The 25,524-nt window shown below is 48.1% G+C and overlaps 1 protein-coding gene across 1 annotated transcript; it reads right to left on the bottom strand.

Annotated features, from left to right (window-relative positions):
* Positions 1-210: 210 nt before the first annotated feature.
* KLHL18 (kelch like family member 18) lies at positions 211-25,486 on the bottom strand. Its single transcript, XM_069778415.1, has 10 exons — positions 25,286-25,486; positions 11,675-11,805; positions 11,344-11,484; positions 8,851-9,049; positions 6,527-6,687; positions 6,083-6,219; positions 4,872-5,094; positions 2,935-3,039; positions 2,501-2,612; positions 211-811 (listed from the first exon to the last, which is right to left on the bottom strand). Exons 1-10 carry the CDS (start codon positions 25,442-25,444, stop codon positions 425-427), a joined length of 1,755 nt encoding a protein of 584 aa, XP_069634516.1. The 5' UTR covers positions 25,445-25,486; the 3' UTR covers positions 211-424.
* Positions 25,487-25,524: the final 38 nt, after the last annotated feature.

Below are 25,524 nucleotides of genomic sequence, written 5' to 3'. Positions count from 1 at the left end.
ATGTATTTTCAAAGTCACTGAAGTGGCCGTTTTTATGTCGCAATTAAACTTGCCCCCCCCTCCCCCAGCCTACAACGGCACTTCCCAAAGGTGCAGCCGAGAGCAGACCGCAGGGCTATTTGGAAAACCAACGGCGAGAGGAAGGATTCGCTTAGCCACAGCTCCTAGCAAAGGGTAACAGGTGGCGGAGGGAGGCAGGCAGGTCCTTGCTCCACCAGCACGTAGACGCATCACGTTTCAACATGTTCGATCTTTCAGGAGCCTCAGCCCAAAAAGCCAAGGGTGGGGATTGTTTTGTCAAGTTTTGTGTGAATAACACTTGAGCACCTGGAAATGCACCTCTGCGGCTATCACATCATGAAAAACTCTTTGAACCGCTCCCCGGATTGTCATTGAAAAGACAGCCCCCCCAAACGCTTTCTTCTCAGATGGTCAGGAGGGGTATGCAGCCCACACCAACCCCTCCCTCGTGGCACACCATCGGGGCCATGAACGTCCAGCGGTTTGTCTCCGGGTCATACATTTCCACCGAGCTGAGGTTGGACTGTCCGTCATAACCCCCCACAGCGTAGAGACGGCCACAGTTTGCAACGAGAGAGACGCGGCTCCTCCGGGTGTTCATAGGGACGATCAGGTACCACTGATCTGCCATGGAGCTGTAGACTTCGGCGATACTGAGGAAGCCTGAACCGTCGTAGCCTCCGCAGACGAACATCTTGCTGCCCAGCGAGGCTGCTCCGTGGCGGCACCGCTTGTTGAGCATGCTGGCGACCGGGTGCCAGGTGGCTGTGTGATGGTTGTAGTACTCCACCTGCAGTCACAGAGAGCACACGGCGTTAGGGGACCCTCGCTCAGGACCTACCACACGGCACGGATCACGCAGACTGTTTCAACACGCAACTGGAAGCCGACTGGGGAACTTGGGTTTTGTTTCTTGGTTTCATACCTTCGTATTTTGTATCGTTATTAAGCTTTTCTCACATCCTGGATCCCACCAGCCGTTGTGTTTCACCCCACTCCCTCTGACCTCAGCCCAGTAACTCATCGGTGAGCTGGAGCAGGTGAATGTGGGGAGAGACCATTCTCCCCACCTGATATGCTGCAGAGACCACAGCAAATGCAGCTTTGAAGATGCTCCCTCTACCTCTCTCCCCTTTCGTCAGCTTCTGCACAGTACCAGTATCTGAGCCTCAGCACCAAAAGGATTGAGCATCCTTCAATTAAGAGTTCAACTGCCACGGGATTGCGTCTCGATTGCAATATGTTAATTTTCCTCACGCACACGAGATTGTACCGCTGCCCCAAGGCAGAACCAGCCAAAGCTCTGTCAGACCTAAGAGGTGCATGTCCAAGCTGTCCTTAATGATCCCCTAAGTGTTCCCTAACCTTAAGTGAGACTTCCTGCTATCCCCCCGCAGCAGATTTCAACTGTAACAGTTCAAACTCTCCAGTTTCTCATGTTAGATGACCACCACTCCTGACACAGTTCAAGCTTACATCCCGCACCCTGCGGCAAAGGGTAGGGTTTCTTCCCTTCCTCTGTGCAGTAACCTCTGCTGCTTTCGGAAGAGGCTGGCATCTCCTCCCTGTATGTTTGTAGAAGGGCTATCTGGCACCTCTGGGAGAGAAAAAACCCAGACAACCACCATTTTTTATCCCTTGCATTTCTAGGGAGACCAATAGATGGAACACTTCTGCAAGGGCTCCAGCACTGCTCCAAACTCGTCATGCTCAGGAATGTGCTTAGACAAGCAGATTTGTAGTTCTTGGCTCTGGGGTACTCCAGGCTGCAGACAACAGCCTGCCCCTGATCTGCTGAGCAAGGCAGAAATAGTTATTGCTGCTCCCAACAAACCCTTTATTATAAATTTCTGAGAGCGGTGCATTGGTAACAGATCCAATTCAGATACAGCTCCCCGCATTCTCGCTCCTGAGTGGTTCAACGAGCCTTTTCTGTTCCACATCAGGTTTTTCTTTACAGAACAGGCAGAAAACTGAAATGCAGGGCAGGTGGAAGAGGGCAAGCTGGCCTTGTACCACCAACTCCCCCTGCTGCAAAGCTTGTTTCAGAGATAATCTGCTTCTGAAACCGAAGCCATCAAACAGGCACAGAAAGCAAAGGTAAAAGCCTGACATCTGGGATACTTCCCAGCTCAAAGGTACAGGGATGCAATGATAAAATGATTTTAAAAGTGAAGGAAGTGGGGAGACAACAAACCCGCAGCAGCTTGATTGAGCAGCAGCTCAATCCTTTTGGTGCTGCGGAACAAGAACAGCACTTCCAGTCCAGTTCCCAGTGGGTACCTGGCTAGCTCATTTCTTCCTGAGCAAGAAGGGTGGCCCTGGAAATGACAGAATTTGGTGGTGCAAACATTTATGGCACTTTGGGTGCACAGGGAAAGGGCACAGAGCCTTCCTAGCCCCATCCTGACCTTTTGGCTACCTGCAGTAGATTAATTTCTGCACAAGGCTTGCAGAAAGCCACACCCCGCAGACTTACGCTGTTGAAGATCTGGAGACCATCGTGCCCTCCTGATACGTAGATCCGGCCCTCAAACACGGTGACTCCAGCGGCGCTGCGGTTGGAGCTCATGGGGGTCACCACTGTCCACCTTGCCGGGAGAGGGGAGAGGTTAGCAAGGGTTCTGCAGGCACGGCACACACACAGCCCATAGATTATTTCAACTCTATTGGATTTTCTAGGACTGGGTTCCAGTAATTCTCCTTTCACCGCCTATTTAAACCATGGTTTTGTTCACTTGCATCCAGGTAAACTCTTGTGAGGAGGGATGCTGCTCTGCTGTCAGGATACAAAGGCTTTCCCACATCATTCACTGGGTTCCTTTTACAGCCCAGACGGCCAGCAATGCCATGGCACGGCACTACCCTAGCAGCAAACAGATGGATAAGCTGTAGGGCCTGAAGAGCTCTTACTTGTTTGTTTCTGGAGAATAGGACTCCACGGAGTTGAGGGATGAGTTTCCATCATATCCGCCACATACGTAGATCTGGCCATCCAGCACCACTGTTCCCATGGCACTGCAACGAAGAGCAGGACCCTGTGAGATGGCTGTAGGTGCTTCCACACCATCCATAACACAGTAAATCTGCACAGCCTGCCTTGCCCACTGCCTGCCATCACCTCCTTCGCCCCACCAAACCTCCTCCTCTTCCCCTGGCTTCACCTCCAGGCTGCTCAACCGCTCAATCCCACCTGAGCACTGGGTCTCACAGGTCACAAAAGATGCTTGCAGCATGAGCACACCCCAGTTTTATGATCAAAGGAACTAAATCAAAGCACACAGAGAAATTTTGACCCAGATCATAGGTCAAAGTCCCAGCAATTCTGGCTTCCCATGAAGGACCTGCCCACTGCTGCTGGTCAGAGATAACTCTGGCGAGGGACATCGCTGCACAGCCTCAGGAGATGCACTAGTTGATGTCAAATGTAAAGCTCGTTAAACCAAGGTGCTCACTGACCCTGTCATTACACCTTGTTAACCACGTATTTGGCTCACAAAGGCTATCAAATGGGATGCTTCAAATAGGAGACTAGAATCCCACCTTGAAAATGCAGGCATCAAAGCTTCTTATGAAAGCTTGGCAACACAACCCTCAGCGATAAAACCCCAGCACTACAGCTGGAGCCGAGCAGTTTGTACAATAACTGACATTTTCCTCCACACAAGAGCATCCAACACCCGTTCTGCTTGGCTTCAAGGCAGAACAACCCAATCATGGAAGAGCAACTGCCTCTCGGTGTGGGAAAAGCTCCCAGGAACCTCATTGCTACAGAAAAAAATGAGCTTTTCCCCTACAAATTGGAGCCTTGTACCCAGGATTTCATGTATTGAGCTGCTTGCAGTGTGCTCTTCCCAGCGATCAACGTCTCAGACCACAAAAAAACCAAGTCAAACAAAGCATTATGGTAAAGAAGTGCTGCAAAGCTTGCAGAAAAGCGAACAATTTAACAAGTCTTAGTGACAGGGCATGAGCGCAAAGGAAACTGCAGCAGAAACCCTGGATGCCAGGAATATGTTTAAACATGGAAGCAGCCACCACGTTATGGTGGGGAGGACAGGATGACCACACAATTTAATAGGTGGGTTTTCAAAATAATGCAGGGTAAGCTCCCAAACCCAACCACAAAGTGGCCCCTAGGCCGGTCAGGAAGCGTGCAGCTCTGTTCATCAAGCACAAACTCCTTCTGCTTAGCTGTAAGCTCCTCTCCCTGGACAATAAAAATACTCCTCTCCTTCCTAGCTGTGATTCACTTATGCTTTCTGGTAGGGAAAGGAGATGCCAGCACTGGACAGAGATGGTAAAATGGGTTTATTTGACTCCTAGCAGTACAGGAGTTTCCTACATGGTGCTTGCCAGTGCTTCACCCACCATCTAGCATCACAACATGAAGAAATGGGGCTCTGACCACCTCCTTTGGGACTCCAGTTCAAACTCTCTTTTTAGTTTGATTTCACTCCTTGATGCCACCAAAACTGAGAGATCTCTGTAGCTTAGAGCCCATGCTGCTGCTCAGCTGCTTTTTACTTACCGAGGTCTTAATGGCTTTCCTTGTAAATCAATGCTGTGTGCACAGGTATAACTTTGTTGAGCTGCTGAACAGTTTTCCTCTCTTACCAGCAAGCAGTGCCCAGAATCAGCACAACTTGCCTGCCCCAAATGTGGCCAGGCAAATCCCGTCTTCTTCCATACTGCTCCATTCCTCCTTTTTCTTTTGCTCCTTCCCCACACATGAAATTCTCATTCGGCATCCACCACCACCCAACACCTATAACTTTCCTACAACCTCACATTTTTTTTTCCCATTTCTGCTCCAAAGGTCCCCTTCCCACTGAGCGAGCTGAACGTACCTTCGCTTGCTGTTCATACTTTCTACTTTGGACCAGGAATCCATCTCCGGGTTGTAAACCTCCACAGTGCTCAGCCTCAGCTGACCATCATAGCCACCGATGGCATAAAGCAGTCCGTTCACCACTGCGACCCCGACTCGGCTCCGGGCCGTCGTCATCGGCTGGCACTTCTCCCAGCGGTTGGCAATGGGATCAAAGACTTCCACCACATTCAGCGAGTCACCTGCATAAAAATTTGCTACTCAAATTAAAAGAGGGAGATCTGATAAAACACTGTTTTAGCAAGCTTGCCTGTAGCAGAGGCATGCGAGGGATAAGTGGTCGCTGCTCTGACACCAAAGACGGGGCTGACACAGGGACTTTGCCTGCTCTTCTCCGGGAAAACGGCCAGGATCTCACAAGTCCTATTCTGAGCTCTCACATATCCTAGTCCAGCCTCCCTGCTCCCACATCAGGGTCAAGTCAGAGGCATTTCCCAGCCACATTTCTATTCTAATGAGAGCCTGCTCTGAAAAATTCATATAAACTGCACTCTGCAAAGCAAAAGGATTGTAGTGTTTCAGAGCTTGCCCATGCTCTGTACTAAAAGACTTGACAAGTCCTTGGCTGTGGAAGCCGGACCTCTTACAACCTCACAGGGGCAGCAGAGACCTGCAATGTCACATCTGTCAGTGTCGCTGCTTCCAGTGAACACAGCTCCTCTACAGGATAAATCAGCCGTGTTGCGGTGTGCCTGGGGTGTGAAGCCCACGAGGCAGTGCCCAGCATACACCCGCTATTCAGATCCTACATCCCAGGTTAACGAGGTTGGTTGAGGCTCCAGCCGATAGTTTTGTGAACACTTTATGTCCCCTTTTTACACTGTGGCTAGGCTTATGCAAGCACATTGTGTCTGCACGCGTGATCCCACAACCCCAACAACGTCACCTAGATTCTTCCAAGTTTTGCTTATTGCTATCGGCAAGGACACCACCCTCAAAATGCTGATTCTTTAAGATACGCAATAATACTGTCCTAAATAAACTTGATGTAGACAGAGTTTCTACCTGGAAGATGTTAAACTATGGGCACAGCCACCTTTAGCATTTCACCGGAAGGGTCAAAGTGCTACATAGAGGAGGAAAACTGCTCAACACTTGACATGAGGGAAGTTCATGATCCCATTGTCCCACCCAGCTCTCTCCACTGCAGGGAGCAGATATGCAAGGTACCTGCTGAATTAAGTCCTCCAACAGCATAAATCAATCCTGCGATCGATGTACAGCACCGAGGACGTGTCTTGAATGCTGGGAGGTGTGGCCGGCGCTCTGGCATGAGGTGATAATCTTTTGCCTCATCAACTAGATCCCTGAAATCAAAGCCAAATAATTACAGAGCTTTGCTGATATGATGAAATCTGACTGTCTTAAGTCAGATGAAGATTTAAGCAACTGACTTTCCCCCTCCCATGGCCAATACTTCTAGAAGGCAATGTGGCCCTGCTGTCACATTAAAATTGGGGAAGGTGCTTTGTTTTTTTTGCTATGTGAGGTGCTCTGTCCACACAAAGAGAGAATTTCATTCTCCAAGACTGCTAAACCACATTCCTGCTACCTCCACCCCACTGAGGGCCACCATCCACTGGGTGATTTTCTAACCGCATGTCCAAGCCTCACCTGCATTTGTGGCAGCAGCGGACCAGGTCATCTTGTTGCACACGGTCAGTGAGAAACTGAGGTCGACAAAGGGGTAGGCGGATTTTGGACAGGAGCTCAGGTAGGAACGACTCTCTCTGGTCTCGGTCATACCGTATCCAAGCTAATGCAGCTTCAAATACCTGCCGGAAGAAAGACATGGGAAGTTGGAGTTTTGGGATTTTTTTTTTTTTTTTTTTTTTTTTTTCACGTTCTTATTGCTGCCAGTTGTCCAATGGAAAAGAAACCACATACTGACAACAATCTTCCCCTGGTCTCAGATGACACGGTTTCATGACAGAATGGCAACGATCTACAGCGCACCAAAGGGCTCTCCTGTCGCATGATGCTTGGGTGGATTGGCTTTGGCATTGCTTTCTCTGCCTCCGACTTAGTCTGCAATAATACTGACCTATTGTCCCATGCGACGATATGTTTAGTATGAACATTTGCAGGGAGATGAGGGAGTGGGGAACAGAATTTTCTTAGGGGAGGTGGGACAGAATGCAAAACCTTGGTTATGTAGTGTCAAAAATCAGCAAACTGGGGAAGAAGAAAAGAGAATGGTCGTGCTCTGTGAAAAACCAGAAGACAGTTTTGATGAGAGGGATCCATCAGTTAACTTTGGATAACTACACAGTAGATGCCTAGAGCTGAGCTGGCCTCTCTAGGCTTCCTTCGCAGACACTGGAGAGGCAGACCTCTTCAAAGCACCGTTCACCTGCCCTGTTTTGGATGACTCCAGATTACAAAAGGAGCCTGGTGACTAGTTTAGTTGCAGACACGTACTCCTTGATTCACAGGACTCTCACAGTTAAAGCCTGGGCTGGGCTGTCCTTCTACACTCTTGCGCTTACATCCAGATGACTACATCCAAGTCCTGTCACTGTAACCCAAGGCAGAGCTCCCACTGAGCACAGTGTCCCCACCAGTCACACTGATCAGGGGTCGCACTCCAAAACCAACATCACACACTGCAGCCTCATCTCTGTTTACAGGTTCAGCTCAGGGAGATCACAAACCCACAGCAGTCTCCCAGAAGCTGCAGGAGAACTGGTCACTGTAGTCACAGCCACCACCTCGCAGGATAGCTGCCCTCTAAACCAGATTACACGCTCACTTTGGGTGGTCTTTTATTGTAACCTGTGGTGGTGGAGAAAAGTCCAGCAGTACCATTGACCAGAACAAAATTATGAAGTCCTTCTTTTACAGTGGAGATCTGGAGTCTCTCATATCATCTCTCCTGAGGCTTTCAGTGCAAAAGTACCTCTTCAACAGCACCATGGTGAGCTTAAACCTCCCCCCACACTTACTTCCACTCTACAAGGTGCTTTATGATCAGCAGATATGCTGCACTGCACTAAAATACTGCCATTTCTGAAGAGGGGGCTGGCAGATGCCAGGGCATGAGGAAATGTCACCAGGGACAGACTCTTTGGACTCCTACCCGCTCCACAAAAGATCCACTTGGGAAGAACAGCAAGAGACAAATTTGTGGTACGATATAGCAACGTGGCTGGAATGTGAAGCAGGTTGCCCTCGCTCCCCATTTCAGGGGCATTTCAGACAGCCTGATTATCAAAGCACTCTCTTACCCTACATGGAGATAGCTGTAGGTCTGCTTTTCATTTGTCACCTCCTTAGTAACCTCCTCAGAAAGAGCAGGACAGATTTCCTGGCTCAAGGACAGGTTCTGTTTCTCCTGCAGACTGTCAGCCCAGCACCGATAGATTCTCAAGGCTGTTGAAACGTCCAAAGGTTGCTCAGCACTGCTTTCTGTTTTTTTCTAGGGACAAGCCAGTCTAAAGGAGCATCTTGATGGCAAACTCAGTGGAACGTTTGTTATAAAATGCTGCAGCACTCACAGCAAATTCTTTACACCTCAAAAGCACTCCTTTGGACTTGAACGTGAACTCCATGAGGAAGGGCTCCCTGCTACTGCCCACTCCCTCAGCCTCTCTTCCTTAGGACCAGCAACTTACTGACAGTAAGGGGCACAGCTGAAGGTCCTTAGGACCCAACAGGTTCCACCTCTGTCACCGATGAATCAAAACACCTTAAAACAATGTTTTGCTAAATCTACGGTCTGAGAAACTCTACCAGGCATTTCTCAGAGCACGGTAACATTGGCAGCACAGACAACAACTGGGGCTCAGGGAGTCATCATAACTCTGCCTAGCACTGTGCCAGGACATCTCAGCTTCATTCAGACCAGGAATAGGGTCATATCCCATTCCACTCTCAAGCAGCAAAAAAACCCTCCAAAGGAAAAACTACCTCTTCTGAGACCTACACCAGGCACACACCTGCTCTTCAGACTTCACGTTGAGCTCATCCCTAGAAACAAGCTCCAGGACATCTTCAAAAGGCAGTGCCAGGAACTCTTCAGACATGGATACCTCCACAAAGTGCTGATGAATGAAGCTGTTGGCAGCATCATAAAGCACCGCACACATCATTGTCTCTGCAAACTGCCGCACTCCCAGACAGTTCTTCGGGTGAAGCCTGGGAAAGAGGGGAAGAGGAGAGCAAAAGTAATGTCAGTTTAATGAAAGGATAGAAAGAATTACAAACAGGTTGAGTGAAGCAATACAAGCCTCAGAGGATACGTGATGCAGTGAAAGCCACAGCTGTGTCCTCTTCAACAATGGCAGGTTCCAGCTCACTGATGAACATATCTACATAGAGATCTGAAGCTGAACCCACAGCAGAGCCAGAGGATGGAAACCACAACTTAAAACTCTCCCCTCTGACCTGGCTGAGGAGCCACTGGACAGACTCAGCTGGCTCTGTGTGAAGGCTGCAGGCTGTCAGTTGAGGGGAAGCGAGAGGCTCTGCACAGCAATCCCTCCCTCCCACATCTCAGGGTGCCTGGGCTGTGCATCTGGCACCTTTTTTTTTTTTTTTTTTCCTAACTCCAGTACTGGACAAAGCTGGATTGAAGCACATTGTGCAAATACCAACCATCAGTCACTGTTTTTCATCTTACGTGTTTTCTAAGTACTACAGAACAGCATCTATTACGGCTTCATAAAGCCATTTCCTGTGATTAAGGAGGCTTTATCACCAAAGATGCTTTTGTAGTTGGAAGTTAGACAGTGAGAAGTACCTCTGCAGTACCTCTGCAGAGAGAAGTACCTCTCTCCAGAACAGCCAAACAGCTGCATAAAGCTGCTCAGTGGCATGGAGAAGCTGGAGAAGATGGTATTTGCCACAACCATGTGCCCTACAGAAAAAGTTAAGTGTCCTGGACACTCCTGACCAAACAAGAAGCCCTGCCCGATACAGGCATGTCACCATTCAACACGAGCTGATAGTTGTGTTTTGTGGCATTAATCATCAGATACTAAATTAAATGCTACCTACATGGGGAATATACCTTGGACTCTGATGGTGTCAGTGTCTAATGGTCTGCAAAAACCAGGCCCAGCTGTTGACAGTGGTGTCTGGGTGCACGTAAGGATGTGACATCGCTTGTGTCCACTTTGGAGAAAGCAGCCTCAGTTACTGCTCTATGCTGTGCTAAGAGCAAATACGTAGCACTGATGGGGGGGGACTTACACACAAGGATGACTCTCAGGGCTTGCACTGGGCTTGGTTACAGCATTATGGATCTGTCTGTGCACAGGGGCCTAAAAATATCCCAAATCTTAATTCCATTTAAGAATGAGAGCTCAGCGTGCATGTTCCAGCTCTTCAGGATGGTCAGAGTCCACTAATTTTCTGGTTATTAACCAAAGTGACAGCTGCACACTCAAATCCAGGACTTAACTTGGGACACCTAGTTGCTCCTGGTAGATTTGGGAGAACTGTGGCAGCTAAATCTCAGAAATCAAATCACCTCGCTTAATCTAGATATAGATACAACCATCTAAAGCTAGCAGGCACTCAAAAATCAATGCAACCCATCTCTTTCCAGCTTGGTGTCATATCCAGTACCTCAAATAAAATGTTTTTGCAAGAAAAATGAATACTCTGCAATCTTATAAAACCTAATTTTAAACAAACTGCAGAAACTCAGGATGCACAGGGGACTGAAAATTGAGACATCTTAAACACAGAGGAAAAACATTTTTTCTCCCCAACCCATGGTTTTAGGATACCTCTATTTAGAGGTAAAGAAAAATAACTCGCCGAGATGTTCCATTTATTTGGAAGGTATGTTTAATATCACGCCATGGAATACACTGAACAGCTGCAGAGAAACCAAGCTGGGGAAGGGAGGGAGAATTCAACACGTAAGACTCCCTGGCACGATCTGAAGATGCATGTGGTACGTTTCCAAAGAACAGCCCAGCTTTTCCGCTTCCAGATCATGCTGCTGGAACAATCTTACAGCCAAACACCAGCGAGGGAATTGAAAAACCTGGGACCAATTTAAGGCTCTGCCACAGCTTCCTGTCCAGCTCCTTGGCTAAGTCCCTTTGTTCCTCCCCTCCTACACATGCAGCAGCAGAAAGGGTAATTACTGCAAGGATGGGTTTGTTAGCGGTAGAAGCAGTCACGCAATAGTTATGGGTAACCAGCTAGCTAACTCTGAAAAAGGGAAATGTTCACTCAGTTTTGCTCTAGCTATTAATTCCCACGGCTGGCGAAGGCCTTTTATCGTGCGCCAGCTGTAGCATCTCATAAACCAGATAAGTCCTTTTATAGGCAACGAGAATGGCGAGTCTTGGGAGATGCAGACCTCCTTATCATGCTGGCAGGAGACATCCCACTTCCTCCCAAGCCAGGCACAGATGAATAAAACCTTGCTGCTGTTAGGGAGCACTAAGCATAGCTGAAAGACAACCCCTTACCTCTCTCTGAGGAAAGTGCAGCAAGCGTCTTTGATGTTCTGCAGCTGAAGGAAACTTGCCCCCATCAGCAGAGACTGGACATTCTGCTGATCTATTGCCAGGTGACCGTTGTAGGCAAAGTTGATCAGAGCCTCAAGCGCACTAAACAAGGGGGACAAAGGGCAGAATTTATTAACAATTAACCTAGCAGGGGACACTACTAAAAGAAAAACCTTTTCTAGCACCATTCACACAGAGGGTAGGCTTTCAAGCCTTGCACACACAACGCCAAGGCCTGCAGAGCACTCGCTGTCCCTCTGGATATCCTCACTTGCGTGCCTTGGGACACTACCTGGGATCCATCCCCTGCATGACAATCTCATCCTGCTTGCACTCCATCATGTCGTTGGTGAACATGGCGTGGAAATACGGGATAGAAGCTGCCAGCACGATCCGGTGAGCACTGAATTTATGGTCCCCTACCTAAAGAGAGAAAAGGGGAAGGAGGGAAGATCAGCACCATCCACCACCAACTGCACAGTCCAGATGATTCACTGTAGCATGGCTTCGCCAGCCCAGCAGTAACCGAGGGCCAAAAGTCAGATAATTTCCATTTGCAAACAGGACAGCAGCCTGTCTTTTAAATTCAAACTTTTGAATCAAGTTTTCCAGCCTCGTAAGCCACCATGAGTGGTCAACCAGGTAAAGACAAAGCAGTATTACAGCCCAAGAGTGGGTGGTCTCCAGACTGCTAACAGAGAATGACCAGCTCCACAGAACCACATGTTTAAGATGAATCAATTTGGTATTCAACTGCATGCACATGTTTCAAACCCAGATCTGCTTCCCCCAGCAGCTGCTCGGGGCAGAAAATGCTCACCCATGGCCCCATTTCAGGTAACACACTGCCCCTAACAGCTGGCAATCACTGATCCCACATCACCCATCTGATCTCGGGACACCCTAAGCACAGCTGCGAAGGCTCAACCCGAGTTCTGGACCACAATTGTTCTGCAGAACTAAAAGCTGGGTGATGTGGCTGCCTGTTTCCTTTTCCTTAGCTCTTCCTCTGAACCGATGACCAGCTTACAGGTTAAATCCCACGCACTTTTCTTCTCGGGCACCCATCATGTATCTTCAGCTTATGCTCAGAGCCATTCACCTTCATTATAACCTAGAGGCTCATATGGGCTCATCTTCTTTAAATCTCTGCAGGTTCACTTTCACCAGCTCTGCTATACCTGCTCACATTTATATCCTCTGAAGAGCCTTTCTGATCCATACAGAGCAAGGCTTGGAAGGGGTTTCTTGCATCTCTGGTTCCACTTCTGACTCCTGCAGACGCTATACAATATTTTACCTTCTTCTGAATTACATAGGTCTTTGCTCTAATTACTTCTCTCTGTTGGTTCAGAGCTTTTTTTCCCTAATTTCCAGGCTAATCTGACTCACACCAGCCTATGCCGATCTGAGCTTGTGCAGAACTGCCCTTTTTCCCTACTTAAGCAAGATTTTCCTATTTGAGCTTTGTTTTGCTGGGACAAACAAGCTAGCACAGCAGGTCCTCTACTCTCCAGGTCATCCCAGAAGCCCTTCTCTTCTCCTCTGCACTCCTCTACAAAAAGCTTCGTCACCCTTTCATGTCTAGGCAGCTTATTAACAAAAATGTTGTTTGCATTCAGGGTTTTCATGGTTCCCAACAGTGCCTTGCCTCTCCTTCTAGGCCCAGAGCTCTCACACCCAGTAAATACAACTTGCTGGGAGTTTAGAGAGCAAAATCCCTGACACATGAAAAAAAGAGAGGAATTGGGCTCTACACAAGATGCATAAGCAAGCGGGATTTTTTTTTTTCCTTTTTAAACAAAAGCATACTCAACTGCCACAAATGCTGTTACAAGATTTTTTTAAAACCAGCTTGACCACCCAGCTGCTCGCTGTGCGTGCCTGCCTGCACGACGACTGGGAATCACAAACATTTAGCGTGTGGTCAGCTCATGGCACTGTGTGCCTCAGGTGCAGGGGCAAGTCTGCTTTGCCTGAGCTTCCCAATTTAAAATAGTGCTGCAAACATCCAGTCGAACTGCTTCCAAGACTTGCTCCAGCCTGGCAATGGCAGGACTACTTTTGGAGAGCCTCTGTCCTGGTCAGCTTAGGTGTGCCTGAACCCCTGCCCATGCTGTTCACTGTGCCTGGACAAACCCCGCTGTCCTGGATTTTGCAGGGTTTCCAATGCCCAGAGCAAGAGCAGCAAGTGAAATGGTATGGACTATTACAGCTCATGGAAAAAAACCTCACATATATACTTGTACAGTGACTTGTTAGCTCAAGATGGGTAAAGGTCAGTATCAATCTCTTCTACTAACCCAAATCCACATGTAAAACATCCCAGAGGCTCTAAGACTTGAGAGCTGTGCCACAAATACCAGCAAATACTCTGCTGCTCTGTTCCCTTCTCTGCTACCTCAGTCATTAATTTATCCCATGCTTTACCTCCACCTCCTGTGCTGGCATCGAGCAGAAGGAGATGAGCACCTGAGACAGCCAAGCAGGAGCCAGACTGTGGTGGGGATAGAGGCAGGAATAAGAGGGCTTGCTTGGCAGATGAGGGCTAAGATGATGTTCCAAGAGAGAGAGGGGGAAGAAGCAGAAACTAATAAGGTAATCAAAGCAAGAGGATGGATATTTTATAGCAGCAAGCTGGTAAGGACAAGCATGGAACTTAAGACAGCAGCTCTACCGGTGCTACAGCAGCAAGTGCTGGACCACAGTAAGGGCACAGCCCATGCTCCCTCAACGTGCAAAATCAGCAGCAGCTTCCTTGTGGGCATGCAGTAGGACGGGGCGTATCTGGCAAAAGGAGTAGAGACTGCTAGGACTCACAAAGGAGCCCACAAAGCAGCCCACGGTCAAAGAGGGGACTGAGCTCAAGGCCACAAGTGCTAGCCCTGTTTAAGTAACTAACATTTGTGGAGCAGGGTTCCCCACCCTGGCTTTACACAGCCTCTTGTAAGCGAGCACAAACTCTGGCCTGGCCTCTCTAACGCAAGGGGTTTAAAAATACTTATAAAATACACCAAGTTTAATGAGAAAAGCCCATAAGAGGAAGGAAGCGATTCAAGAACCTGTGCACCCCTGAAAGCTGACAAAACCTCACTGTGTCCACGGCTGTGGGGTTTTAATTTCCTCACTCTGCATGGCTAACCGCCAGGTCGAGCACGTGCGCACACGAACAACTTTGCTTCTGTTCGTCTCTCCATGTAAGCCAGTGACCAAGGTGCTGCTCGTGAGAGAAGCAAAAGAGGTACAGGATTAAGATGGGTAAATAAGGAGACTTGGGTGCTAAAGCTCTTTGTTTGGGACTTCTCGCTGGGGAAAGGTTTATGTATGACCAGCCGCAACCTGGTTGACCGCGATGACTAACTCGCTGCTCAGCCTGTCCATGTTCCAGCCCTGAGGCTCAGAAACACTGGACCTGCTCGGCAAGCTCCGGCGCTTCCCGGCCCATTCCTACCCTGTGGATGAAGCCACTCCATCAGCCGTGCCTGCAGCAGCTGCTCCTGACCCAGCCCACTGACGGGAGGAATAAACACCAGTGAAGCTAACGAAACAGGTCTCATTATTGACATACCTTAACACTGTATCTCTTGTGCAGTGCACGCCAGTCTGGGATGTCTGGCACAGACCTGGCAGAAGCTGCAGGAGGACTCTGGTAGCTTGGTGGCAGGACCTGGCCTGTCCTTGTTACTTCCCCAGCTCCTTGCTGCCACATGCGGAGCAAGGTCGAAGTGTTACCAGCATCGTTTCGGAGCTGGGGTACAGACACTGCTGCTAAAACAAGAGATACATGCCCATAGATGAAGCCTGCAGCACAAGACAGATCTGTTCTTTGGTCAAGGGCAAAGGGCTGATTAAAAACTCCAGGCTATTTTCTTTCATGCAAGATGCAATTCTTCAGGGTTGGTTTTTTTTTTTTCTGGAAATGTTTTCAACTACAGGGCAGAGGACTGCAGTGCTGGGAGTCACTGACCAGGAGCTGGTCTGGAGTACCCAGCTTCTGCAGGGAAACCCCTTCCCAGGTGTCTCAAATGTCCCAAAACACAGGAAAGCCCCATTTTTGCTTTCGACGTTTCTCTGGCTTGAAACAAGGTGAAAGAACAAGGCCTCATATCTCTAAAATTTTGAAAGACATTGTGGCGCCTGGAAGGAAGTCAGTCCAACTGCAATACTTACTTTGGTTTAATATATCTCTTAACTACAAGACGTGTTTGGAAGAGCAGTCCCATCCAGGCAGTGCAGAATGTGGTTGGGTGTGCAAGAAAAACATTTTCGTTTAATTTCATTTCCACCCAAACACAAGTTGCCAAAAATCACAGCTATTCAAATGTCATTTCACCTTTTTAAAAATAAAAAGTAGTACTAAAATTGAATAGGCACCTATTAAAATGATACCTTCAAATGCATACAGCGATCCTCTAGTTATAACCAGTTAACCTTATAACTAAAGCTAATACCAATTTCAACAGCAAGGCTCTATTTACTCAAAACAAACAAGCCTACAGACCCAACAATTAGAAAAAGCCCTCTGTTTCAGAAAATAACTGTAAAGTACAAAAGCAACACTAGCTTGAAATTAATTTTTAAAATAGATCTAGTTTTAAAATGGATCTGTGTGTTGGGTAGCCATCTACGCCATGGTTAAATTCACTGATTTCAGTCACTGGGATTTATCCAGTCAGCTGTGCCCCAGGATTTCCCAGCCCTTGAAGAGCTCACCAGCACAGCTCACAATTCCCTCTCCCTCTCTGTCAAGCACAAGGTCAATTGGTGCTTCCCATGTCCTTTGCCAGTGCTGCATTTCTCCACGTGCCATCATGCTATCACTCTGGGCAGTGATGAAGGACCAGGGCACGTAGACAGCCACCAGTAATGTCACCGCTGAACCAGACAAATACCATCTGCAATAACCTGCCCTTATTCTTCCCAGGAGTTCAACGCTGCAGCTCCAGACTTCTGCGTCCTGCTCGCAGCACGAGCCTGTTTGGGTTTTTTTTTGACCTTGCCTCTCTGACAGATGCATATATTAAACTGCATCTCCACTGCCTGCATTTCTCCTCAGGAAAGGCAGAAAGGGATCAAAGCACAAGAGATGCTTTAGGCTCCAAGTCCAAACACAACAGATTTTAGCACTGTCCAACAGTCCGTGCAGAACTGAAGCTTTCCACTGTGCTCCAGTTTCAGGGATGCATCGCCGTGATCTCACCCCACAATGGGCTGTCACCAAATGACCTTATTATAAATAATACGCCTGGTTATTGCAAAAGCAATCTTTTACAGTCATTCAGCAAGATTCCTGCCAGGTTAATGAGAGCTGTATCATCACAGGGATGAAACACCTTGTGTCTGGGTAGCACCACCCTTCCGGCTCCAAGCTGCTCAGCAACTCCAAGGGACAGGATTGTTCCCCTGGTGCGGTACTCACCCTTCGTTAAGGGAAGGGTTTCACCTTGGGGAATGCCCCGTTTAAAAGATTAACTGCACCATGGATACCCTGCACAGGTAAGGCAGGGTTTGAACTAACCGGAGTTCATTTTGGTTACCTGCAGGGAGAAACCTCAGCTCCCCACGCAGGGCTGGACCTCCTGCCCAGCTCGGTCCCCATCTATACATGGGGTACAGCTGGACGGCGCAGATGGAGCCACGTAGTTCACAACTGCTTCCCTTGCACTGGTGCTAACGCTCACCCGACCTCGCTGTTCAGGGAAATAAAACAGAAATAAGGTGTACAAAAACAGGGAATAATTTTCTGCTGTTGTAGCAGGGGAAGGGGGAGGACCGGGACTGGCCCCTGTCAGCAGTGAGATCCACAGTGCTGTATCAGCAAAGAGCTGATCCACGCTGCGATTGCCACCAGCTGAACGGAAACTATTTCCTGGTACTGGACAAGACAAAACTTGCGGTTCCTTTTTTTTTTTTTAAAAAACTTGCTCCTGTAATGATAGAGGGCCCTCAGGGAGATTTATAAATTGGGATCTCTGGTCTAGCAGCTATCATTATGTTCATACCACCACTGCTTAACGGCGAGTCCTGAGGGAACAACTGAATTTCTTGCTGCAGGCGAAGGACAATACCTGTTTTTCCTGTAGAAATGAAAAATACTTCTGAGGATGAGCACACAGCACATGTCCCCTCGATTGATCCTTGCGTCTTCTGTTTCAAAAAGTGCTCCCTATCCCCACAGCCAAATGATCTCCCTTTCTTATGACCAAATAAATATGCTTTCCTATGCCTGATGGACTCACGCCACAGTCACATAAGTCTAACAAGAAAGTGAAAAAGAGCTCATGCTATTTTTTATATCGTTCCACACTACCATTGACAAGTTTCCCCTTGCTCAAAATCCATCACAGCCCTGCCCACTAATTCCAGAAGTACCAGCAGAACATAAAAAAAATACAGAAAAATCTTTGTCTGGTTGCGAAAAAAACCATTTTTGTCCTCACTAAGTGTGGCTGGCAGGGACGGACTGCTCAGTTCCTGTTTTGATTCTACAGAGCAGCTCATACTTGGCCATGCAGCCTTTGGAACTGGCTGCCCTTTCCATCCGTATTCAAGAGTTGTCTCAAATGAATGATCTTCCTTTTTATTTTATTTTTATATTCATATACTGCTGCATACACCCCAGCACTGAGGTGTCCAGAGGGCAGGATGCCACCAACCTAGAGAGCTGGCATCTCCAACAGTGGCAGCTCCCTGCCGGCAGCAGGATTTTATTGCCTACCTAGTGTCATGGGGCAAACTGCCCAGAAACGTCTGTAAGCTGGGATGTCACTCAGTATTTGGACTCCCTCGCTCTGTGTCATCATGGGACGTGCGTCTAAACCAGTCTCGGTTGAGGATTTCAGCTTTCAGCTGAAGGTGAAAGCCCTCATTTGCAAGAATAGACTGTTTAGGGGCAATACCCACGATGTTAGAGAAATCAGGTGGTCCTGTTGAGTTAAACACAAATCAGTGCATTTATCTTTTGCTTTCTGAGCCTGGAGTTCAGGACTAGTCTCCAGGCACAAATGAAATCACCACAAACTTAATCATATCCACATCACCAAGCCAGAATTAGCTATTTATACAAGCACCAAAAAGAGAAATACCCCAGGAACTCCACATCAGTAAGCTCACTGGGAAGAGGCTTGAAGATAAGCCCTTCAGGTAGGACTGTCATCCCTTTCATAGTCTGAGCAAAACACCTTACCTTTCAGAAGATTTCCACCTTTATGCAAGGATGTGCTATTTTACAATATGTAATTTTAGGTGCCTTTCTTTTAAGGCAAAAAAATACTGTTTACCAGAAACAAGAACAGAACTGCTGCTTGCAAAGCATCCTTTCTGACCACAAATATCACAGAACTCCCCTTCAACATGTTCTCTAACTGGGTAATAAAAGACATGCTCTCCCTTACACTCCCACGTCCACAAAATGTTAACAAGTTCCAGAGTACAACGAAGCTTTCTCCACAGAAAAATCCTGTAGGTGTAATAAAGGCATCTATTGTTTTCACGACATCATTACCCTGCATAGCTGAGAAGTGAGAAGTCTCTTGAGTTCTCTGCTGCAAGGATCTTCTCCCCCGCCCCCCCATCTTTCCTGACATGACATTGGCATTCAAGTCACAGAGAGGCCATAGTAGAAATTAAGTTAGTGTCCAAGCCATCGTAGCAAAGTTTTGCTAGGCAGAAGATAATGGAACAGCAAAGTTTAAGAAATCTTGTATCAAAATTCAGGCATTGAAATAAATACCCTTCCTCCCCACCCACCCCTTCCCACCCAAATAGTAGCTGGATGAGACATGAAAGAGTTTTGATCAAACTCAGCATGTGCAAAACCAAGAGACTGATGCCATTAAGTCAGGCATCCTTCTGGTCTAGGCTAACTAGAGCCCTGCTGGTATAATGGTAACTAATTGCTTTGAACCAGAAAAGACATCCCTTTTGCATGTACAATAAACACGTTCCCAGATAATTTACTTCCAGCTCAGAGGAGCTGAACAGCTTTGCTGCACCCCAGTTCCTCCACTTCCCATGGGGACAGGGGAAAGGAAGCATCCCAGGGAATCACCTCCTGCTCCTAACTGGGCAAGAAATACCTGCCAGTGCCCCTGCCAGGCACCAGGTTAAATACCCAGGTTGCTGAAGCCCATCTGAAACTGTGGGACAACTTTTGCTTTAGGGAAAGCAAATAAAAACCAGTGCAAGTGGGTTTGGAAGTCAGACAGTAAAGTCTTTTTGCCATGCTCAAAGAAACAGAGTAAAAAGCTTAGTGCAGAAATGTGTGGTTTCTGCTAACGCTTCAGGTTTAATGTCTTCATAAAGCACTAAAAATACTCGTCTTTTACATAAGGGGAACAGCAGTGACGCTAGCTGAGACCTCGGGTGAAAAACCAAGTCCAATCATAATCCAAAATAGCTCGCTACTGCTGTATGACAAGATTTAAATAAGGTCCTTAACCTAAAGGTCTCACGTGCATAACAGATTATCTGTTTTTTAAATCCATCGGCTCCTCAAATAAAGAGATATTCCCTCTCCCACCAAGCTCATTCTCCTTAAGGATCTCACAAACATGCTCACACATCTGCAGAGCAGCCAGGCACAGGGTTTTCAAGGACCTTGCTGAAATTACGCACACAGCCTAAGCTGTCTGGAATTCCACTTATCTGCCACGGCGGGACAAAGGGAGGCTCCTCCACCTCTGCGTCTGCTTGGCAGCAGCACCTCTCTCGGGTTCATCTGCCTGAGTCTGGGGGGTTTCAAGTTAACAGTCTGCTTTGGAAAAACTGTGATTAGAAGGGGAGAAAAGCCAAGAGGACTATCACCTGTCAGTCCAATTCGGATTGTACATGAAACAACTAATATAACCTCTCCACAGCTTAGAAGTATTTTAACTTGCCAGGCTTGCATTATTTTTTAAAGAGACTTTTCTAATTAGTCTTGGAGTTAGTCATGGAAATATGGCATTCGAGCGATTCAAAACCAAACAAGGAGCAGCAACAATAAGAAGAGCTCACATTAACTTTGCTCTTTGAGGATTCAGAAAGGCACAAACCTTCTCTCTTTTGACCGAGGTTTAGCCAAGATTGCTGGAGGTGCCAGCCTGGTACTCAGTTCTCTGGCTCCGACTGCAGCAAGCAGGAGCTATAAACCCCCCAAATTTATCAATGAAGAAATAGGACGAGTATTGCTTCCCTGTTTTATGGAGCGGTGCAGTCCACAGGCTTCCAGCAAGCTGCTGATGTGTCCCCAGAGAGCACTTGTACCTTGGCCTAAAGCAGAGATGCAAACTCCAGAAAACAAAGCTACCCAAGCAGCTTTCACCTCAAGAGGATATTTGTCTTCAAAACACAATGCTCAGGAAGAACACAAACACAGAGTAGCTTCTTTTCTACAATTAAAAAGCAGATCAGGATCTCCAGATCAGGGAATAACCCCCCCAAATACCTGCACTCGTCAGTGAACTGACATTTTTCACATTTTTGCAGCATTTATTTGTGAGCTCTAAAATGCTTTGAGAACACAGACACATAGAAAAAAAAGACTGCAAATCCACTGTAAAATAAGTGGGAAGGGTTCTGCTGTGCTATTGTGCACAGGAAACGAAAGCAATGAGGGCCCAAACCTTTAATGCAGAGCTTTTCTCATCCAGTGAGCTTAGTAAGAAGCTAATGAATTTCTACCAATAAGGTAAAATTAATGGCAGTGCTGAGTAGAAATAACTGAAGACTCCTAGCTCATTTTTAGACAGAAAGCAATGCTGAGGGTGAAATGCTCTTGGGAAGAAAGAGCTCCAGGGAGAAGCGGAGTAGTGCCTGGACTGGAGCATGACAACACTGCACACAAAGAAGCCAGAAAACAACCCAAAAGTCTCCTAACATGAAGACAGCCTGAAAGAAAAGGCTTTATATCCAGTTTCTGGGGGAAAACAGGTGGATGCAGAAATCAAACCTCACTGATTTAATCTGAAAAACCCAGCTGTCAGTAACTGCGAAAACATCTGACCCATAGTAGGTGGCACCCAGAGGAGATCTCCCTACAGCAGGTTCTGCTCCATAGCCAGAGATGCTAAGATGATTAAATTTGAACCCATCCCTCGTATGTATATAAATTTTGCCATTCACAACCCATTTCAAGCCTGAGGAATCTGGACAATTCAAACTTCAGTCCATCACTGGAAACCCCAGTTTGGTCCCAGATGCTGGGTATGGAGAGGTGCATGGAGAACAGCTGCTTCTCTGCTGGTTTTGCAGGACGCCCTGATTTCAGGGTCTACTATCACACTTCGAAGTGTATAGTCCAAAACTGAAAACTGGTCAGGTTAAACTGGCAAACAGGTTTTGTTGTTGGTTTTTTTTTTAACCAGACAAGGCCACGCTGAGACACAACCTAGCAATCCGGAGAGAAGAAAGCAGTAGCAGAAATTTGGCTTTAGTAAGCAAAAATCCTACTTTCACCAAAGGAAAATGAACTAACCACAGAATAAGGTGTGCCTCCTTGCTACCCTCCTCCCTCCAGTTTATTCACATTTGTTTCTACCAAACCATCCTAAAATTATTCTTTAAGTAAACACTTAAGAGTCACTAAAGGGAGATTGAAAGGACCGATGCCTGTGATGAAACATCTTCAAGAGGAGCTCTGACCTGCAGCTATTTAAGAGACAGGAATAGAAAAGGACTTTTCAAATCTGTAGGCTCGACCATCCGTGCAGGAAAGGAGCTTTGGCTCTCGATGAACAGATCCTAAGCTGCTGGAAAGACATGCAGCTCACTTACTGCCCCGTGAAACTTCGTTTTCACGTGGGCAATCAGGAGAAGCAGTGACAGATTTCCCTAAGCTGAGTTTGAATAATCGGAGCTCCAAGGGAGCCAGTCAAATCAGCACTTCTTGCTTTTAATCGCATCTAAACCCAGCTGCTGTACGCTGCTGAGGCAGCACTGTCTTCCGCAGAGCAGCATGAACTGCAGCAAGACAGTTTCTGAGAAAGGAGAATATATTCGGCCCCTCCTATTTACTGAATGAATGCTTGCCTGGCTTTACGAGGGGAATAATTAAAACAAACAAACGAGAGTATCGACACTTCCTAACAATTTTAGGCCTGTTTGTACAGCAAACATTTCTGTGGGCCAGGAGAATCATTTACAGCCATTGACCCCAACGACAATATTGGTAAAGAAGCCACTAAAAACCTGAACTGTGCTGCAACAACGCTGCTTGCTCCTGTTTCAGCCATGAGCCTGAATGCTGGTCACATCAGGAGGAATCCAACTTCTGGCCCAAAGTGGTGTTTGGCAGCTTTTTTTCTTTATAGATGTGACAGCCTAAAAGCACTAGGATTGAAAAAAAGGGCAACAAACTCACTTCAGTGATGTGACACACATCAGGACCCACTATGGTTTCCTTCGGGTATGGACTTTCAATGCTTCTCGGTGCTTTTGCTACCTTCATTTTGGGTAAGAAGTATTCAAACGCCATCCCTGCTAAACAACTCACTTTGCAGGCTTCTTCTGCATGGCACTGGATTTACAGCTTCACCAATGCATGCGGAAAGTGTTCCTGAGCAAGGTCAGGGAAGAGCACGTTTTGCGTCAGCTGTGTTCAAGGTGGCTAACTGATTCAAAGCCACCTCCAAAGTCCAGCTAAGAAAAATTACTTCTTAAACATTCAGCAGCTAGAGAAGACACCCTGTACTGAACAACAGGGAGGAAATGCTTGGCTTGGATTCAGCAGGCTGCATTAATTCAATCGCCACAGGACACACGGGCACCGAGAAATCTGATGTCAAGAGGCAGAAGCGGCAAAGAGGTGGGATATTTTGACATGGTGACTCAATACAACAAGAGGAATCAAAGAACGAAGCACTTTGGATACTGAGGCTGCGTGTCTACGAGGGAAAGCTGGGCTGTTTGAACTAACACGGAAACACTGTCAGCCCTCTGCCAAATGAATTGGTCATTGCTGGGATCTCTCTTCAGTATAATAAAGAATTAACCAGGCAGTGGAGAAAGTTAAGACTCATTATAAGAATGACAGAGACATCTTTCTTAATATATTTTCAACCTTTGTAGGGATGAAAGGCTCTGCACTCTCCCAGATAGCAACAGTCCCTGGAAGAGAAAATGATAAAAGGAAAAAAGAAAGCAGGGCCAACATGGTACCCTTATCCATAAAGCTGCCCAGCATCATCAGGGCACTCATTCTGATGGCTGGACTGGAGAGCTCCTTCAGCCCTCAAGACTTTAAAAGTTTTCCCACTCTGCCACAGAAGATGTACAAAGTGAGATAAGCAAGATGTAAAAAGCACTTTGCTGTGGTAAATCTACAGGGATGGAAACTTATTCAGAAGAGTTTTGCAGAACAATGGTCAGGCACTTATTTGAGAGAAGGCTGGGGTCATATACCTCGTCGCTATTGTCTCCCTCCAGACCGTGCAGAGCAGCCCAACTCCAGCAACAGGACCCACAGCTGGTTCACTATCATGATTCCAGAGCTGTGGGACTCGCAGGACCTCTGCAACATGAAGCCACCTCAATAATACAAAATTTAATTCTAATAAAACTGTGCTCTCCATCACAAACCACTTTTGTCACAGAACTCCCCCAGGTTACGTTACAGACTATCGCAAATTCCATGTCTTAGAAGGTACAACCTCCGCCAAAGAGGATCAGCGCACAGCCATGCTCTTCACAATGAGCATTTCACCCTGCGAAGCAGTCCCTCTTTCTGGGAGGCTAGAGCTGATCTACAGGGATGAAGCAGCCCTGCATAGCCCAGGGGTGCACCCCAATCACGCGTTCTGCGGTCTCCACAACAGGCACAATGCTTGCCAGCTCCCTCTTCGGCAGCGGGAGGTAGGTGAAAAGTTTCAGCATGAGTAGGCTGGGAAACACCTTCATGTTTAATTAAACTTCAGTGTTAATTCTGGAATGACTCAACCGATCCTAGGAGTTGCATGTCGCACCCACCCCACGACAAACTCCTCTGCCCGTGAGCTCCCGGTCTGAAGGACTCCGGCATCTCCTGCCCAGTGCTGGCCACGGGCCACTCTCAAAGCCCTTCCAGCCCACCCCCCCAGAGCCAGGCACACAATCCTGAGGATTTACCAAGGTTATAGATTATTTCTTTGATGTAAGAAAGTGGATGTTCTTAAAAGATAGAGGTTTCCTAGGGAAAAGGACTCTTCTCCCACGGGTTGGAGCAGAGGTTGGTCCATAAACCTGCACCAACCCCATCCACAGCGTCACCTCCCAAACCACTCCTCAGTGCCAGGACCAGCACTGAAATGTGGCAGGGGGGCCTGGGGTGCCCCATTTTCTCCCAAAACAAGACATTTTATTGAATCACCCTGCCTGGCAGCTGGAAAAACCACGACGGTCCCAAGGGAGAGGGAGGCTCCATCTCCCACCCTGTTTCCTGGGCTGAGGCACAGCGTTGGGGTGTCACCGGCACATCCCTGCGGCCACCCTGGCCTGGAGGTGCTCGGCACCCCCTTTACCCCCAAAGGACCCCCACAGGCCCCCCCCAGGGCTGGGGAGGCCCAACACCCCCTTACACCCCACTGAGTCGGCTGGGGGGGGGGGGTGTGTGTCTCAACACCGCTCTTTGCTGCCAAAAACCATGCGGAGGGGGGACCCTCAGCTCCCCTTCTCCCCAGCAAAGGGGCTGGGGGGGGCCCTCAGCTTCTCCCTTATCCCCCACCAAAGGGGCCCCTCAGTTCCCCCCACCCCAAAGGGGCCCTCACCTCCCTGCCTTGTCCCCTCACCAAAGGCACCCGAGGGGACCCCAGCTGCCTCCTCCTCCCAGGCAAAGGGACCGGAGGGTCCCTCACCATCCCCTCAGGGATCGGGGGGTCCCTCACCATCCCCTCAGGGATCGGGGGGTCCCTCAGCCTTCCCCCCGCCCCGGGGCCGGGTCGGGCCGCACCTTGAGGGTCACATCGCAGAGCTTGCCCTGCCGCCGGATCTCGCCCATCACGCCGTAGCCGCGGCTGGGCAAATCGCCCACCGAGAAATGAACCAAGTCCTCAGGATCCAGCTCCGGCTCGGCCACCGCCGCCGCCGCCGTCGTCGTCGTCTCCAGCATCTTCCCGACCGCTCCCGCCGCTCCCCGCCTCGCTTCGCCTCCCCCGCGCCTTGTCCCCGCCCGGCCACCGTAACGCGGCC

The sequence above is a fragment of the Haliaeetus albicilla genome, chromosome 2, assembly GCF_947461875.1.
Source record: "Haliaeetus albicilla chromosome 2, bHalAlb1.1, whole genome shotgun sequence".
NCBI classification, from domain to species: Eukaryota; Metazoa; Chordata; class Aves; order Accipitriformes; family Accipitridae; genus Haliaeetus; species Haliaeetus albicilla.
Note: the sequence above shows the minus strand (reverse complement) of the source record. Positions and strands in the feature narration are given on the sequence as shown.

What these genes read in the sequence shown, in the direction of transcription:
- KLHL18 (XM_069778415.1), bottom strand. Translation starts at nt 25,444, where the DNA reads ATGCTGGAGACGACGACGACGGCGGCGGCGGCGGTGGCCGAGCCGGAG. An exon ending in TCTGCGATGTGACCCTCAAG is followed by an intron (nt 11,806 to 25,285) that starts GTGCGGCCCGAC and finishes TTCTCTCTTTAG; the next exon opens with GTAGGGGACCATAAATTCAG. An exon ending in ATGCAGGGGATGGATCCCAG is followed by an intron (nt 11,485 to 11,674) that starts GTAGTGTCCCAA and finishes CCCCTTGTTTAG; the next exon opens with TGCGCTTGAGGCTCTGATCA.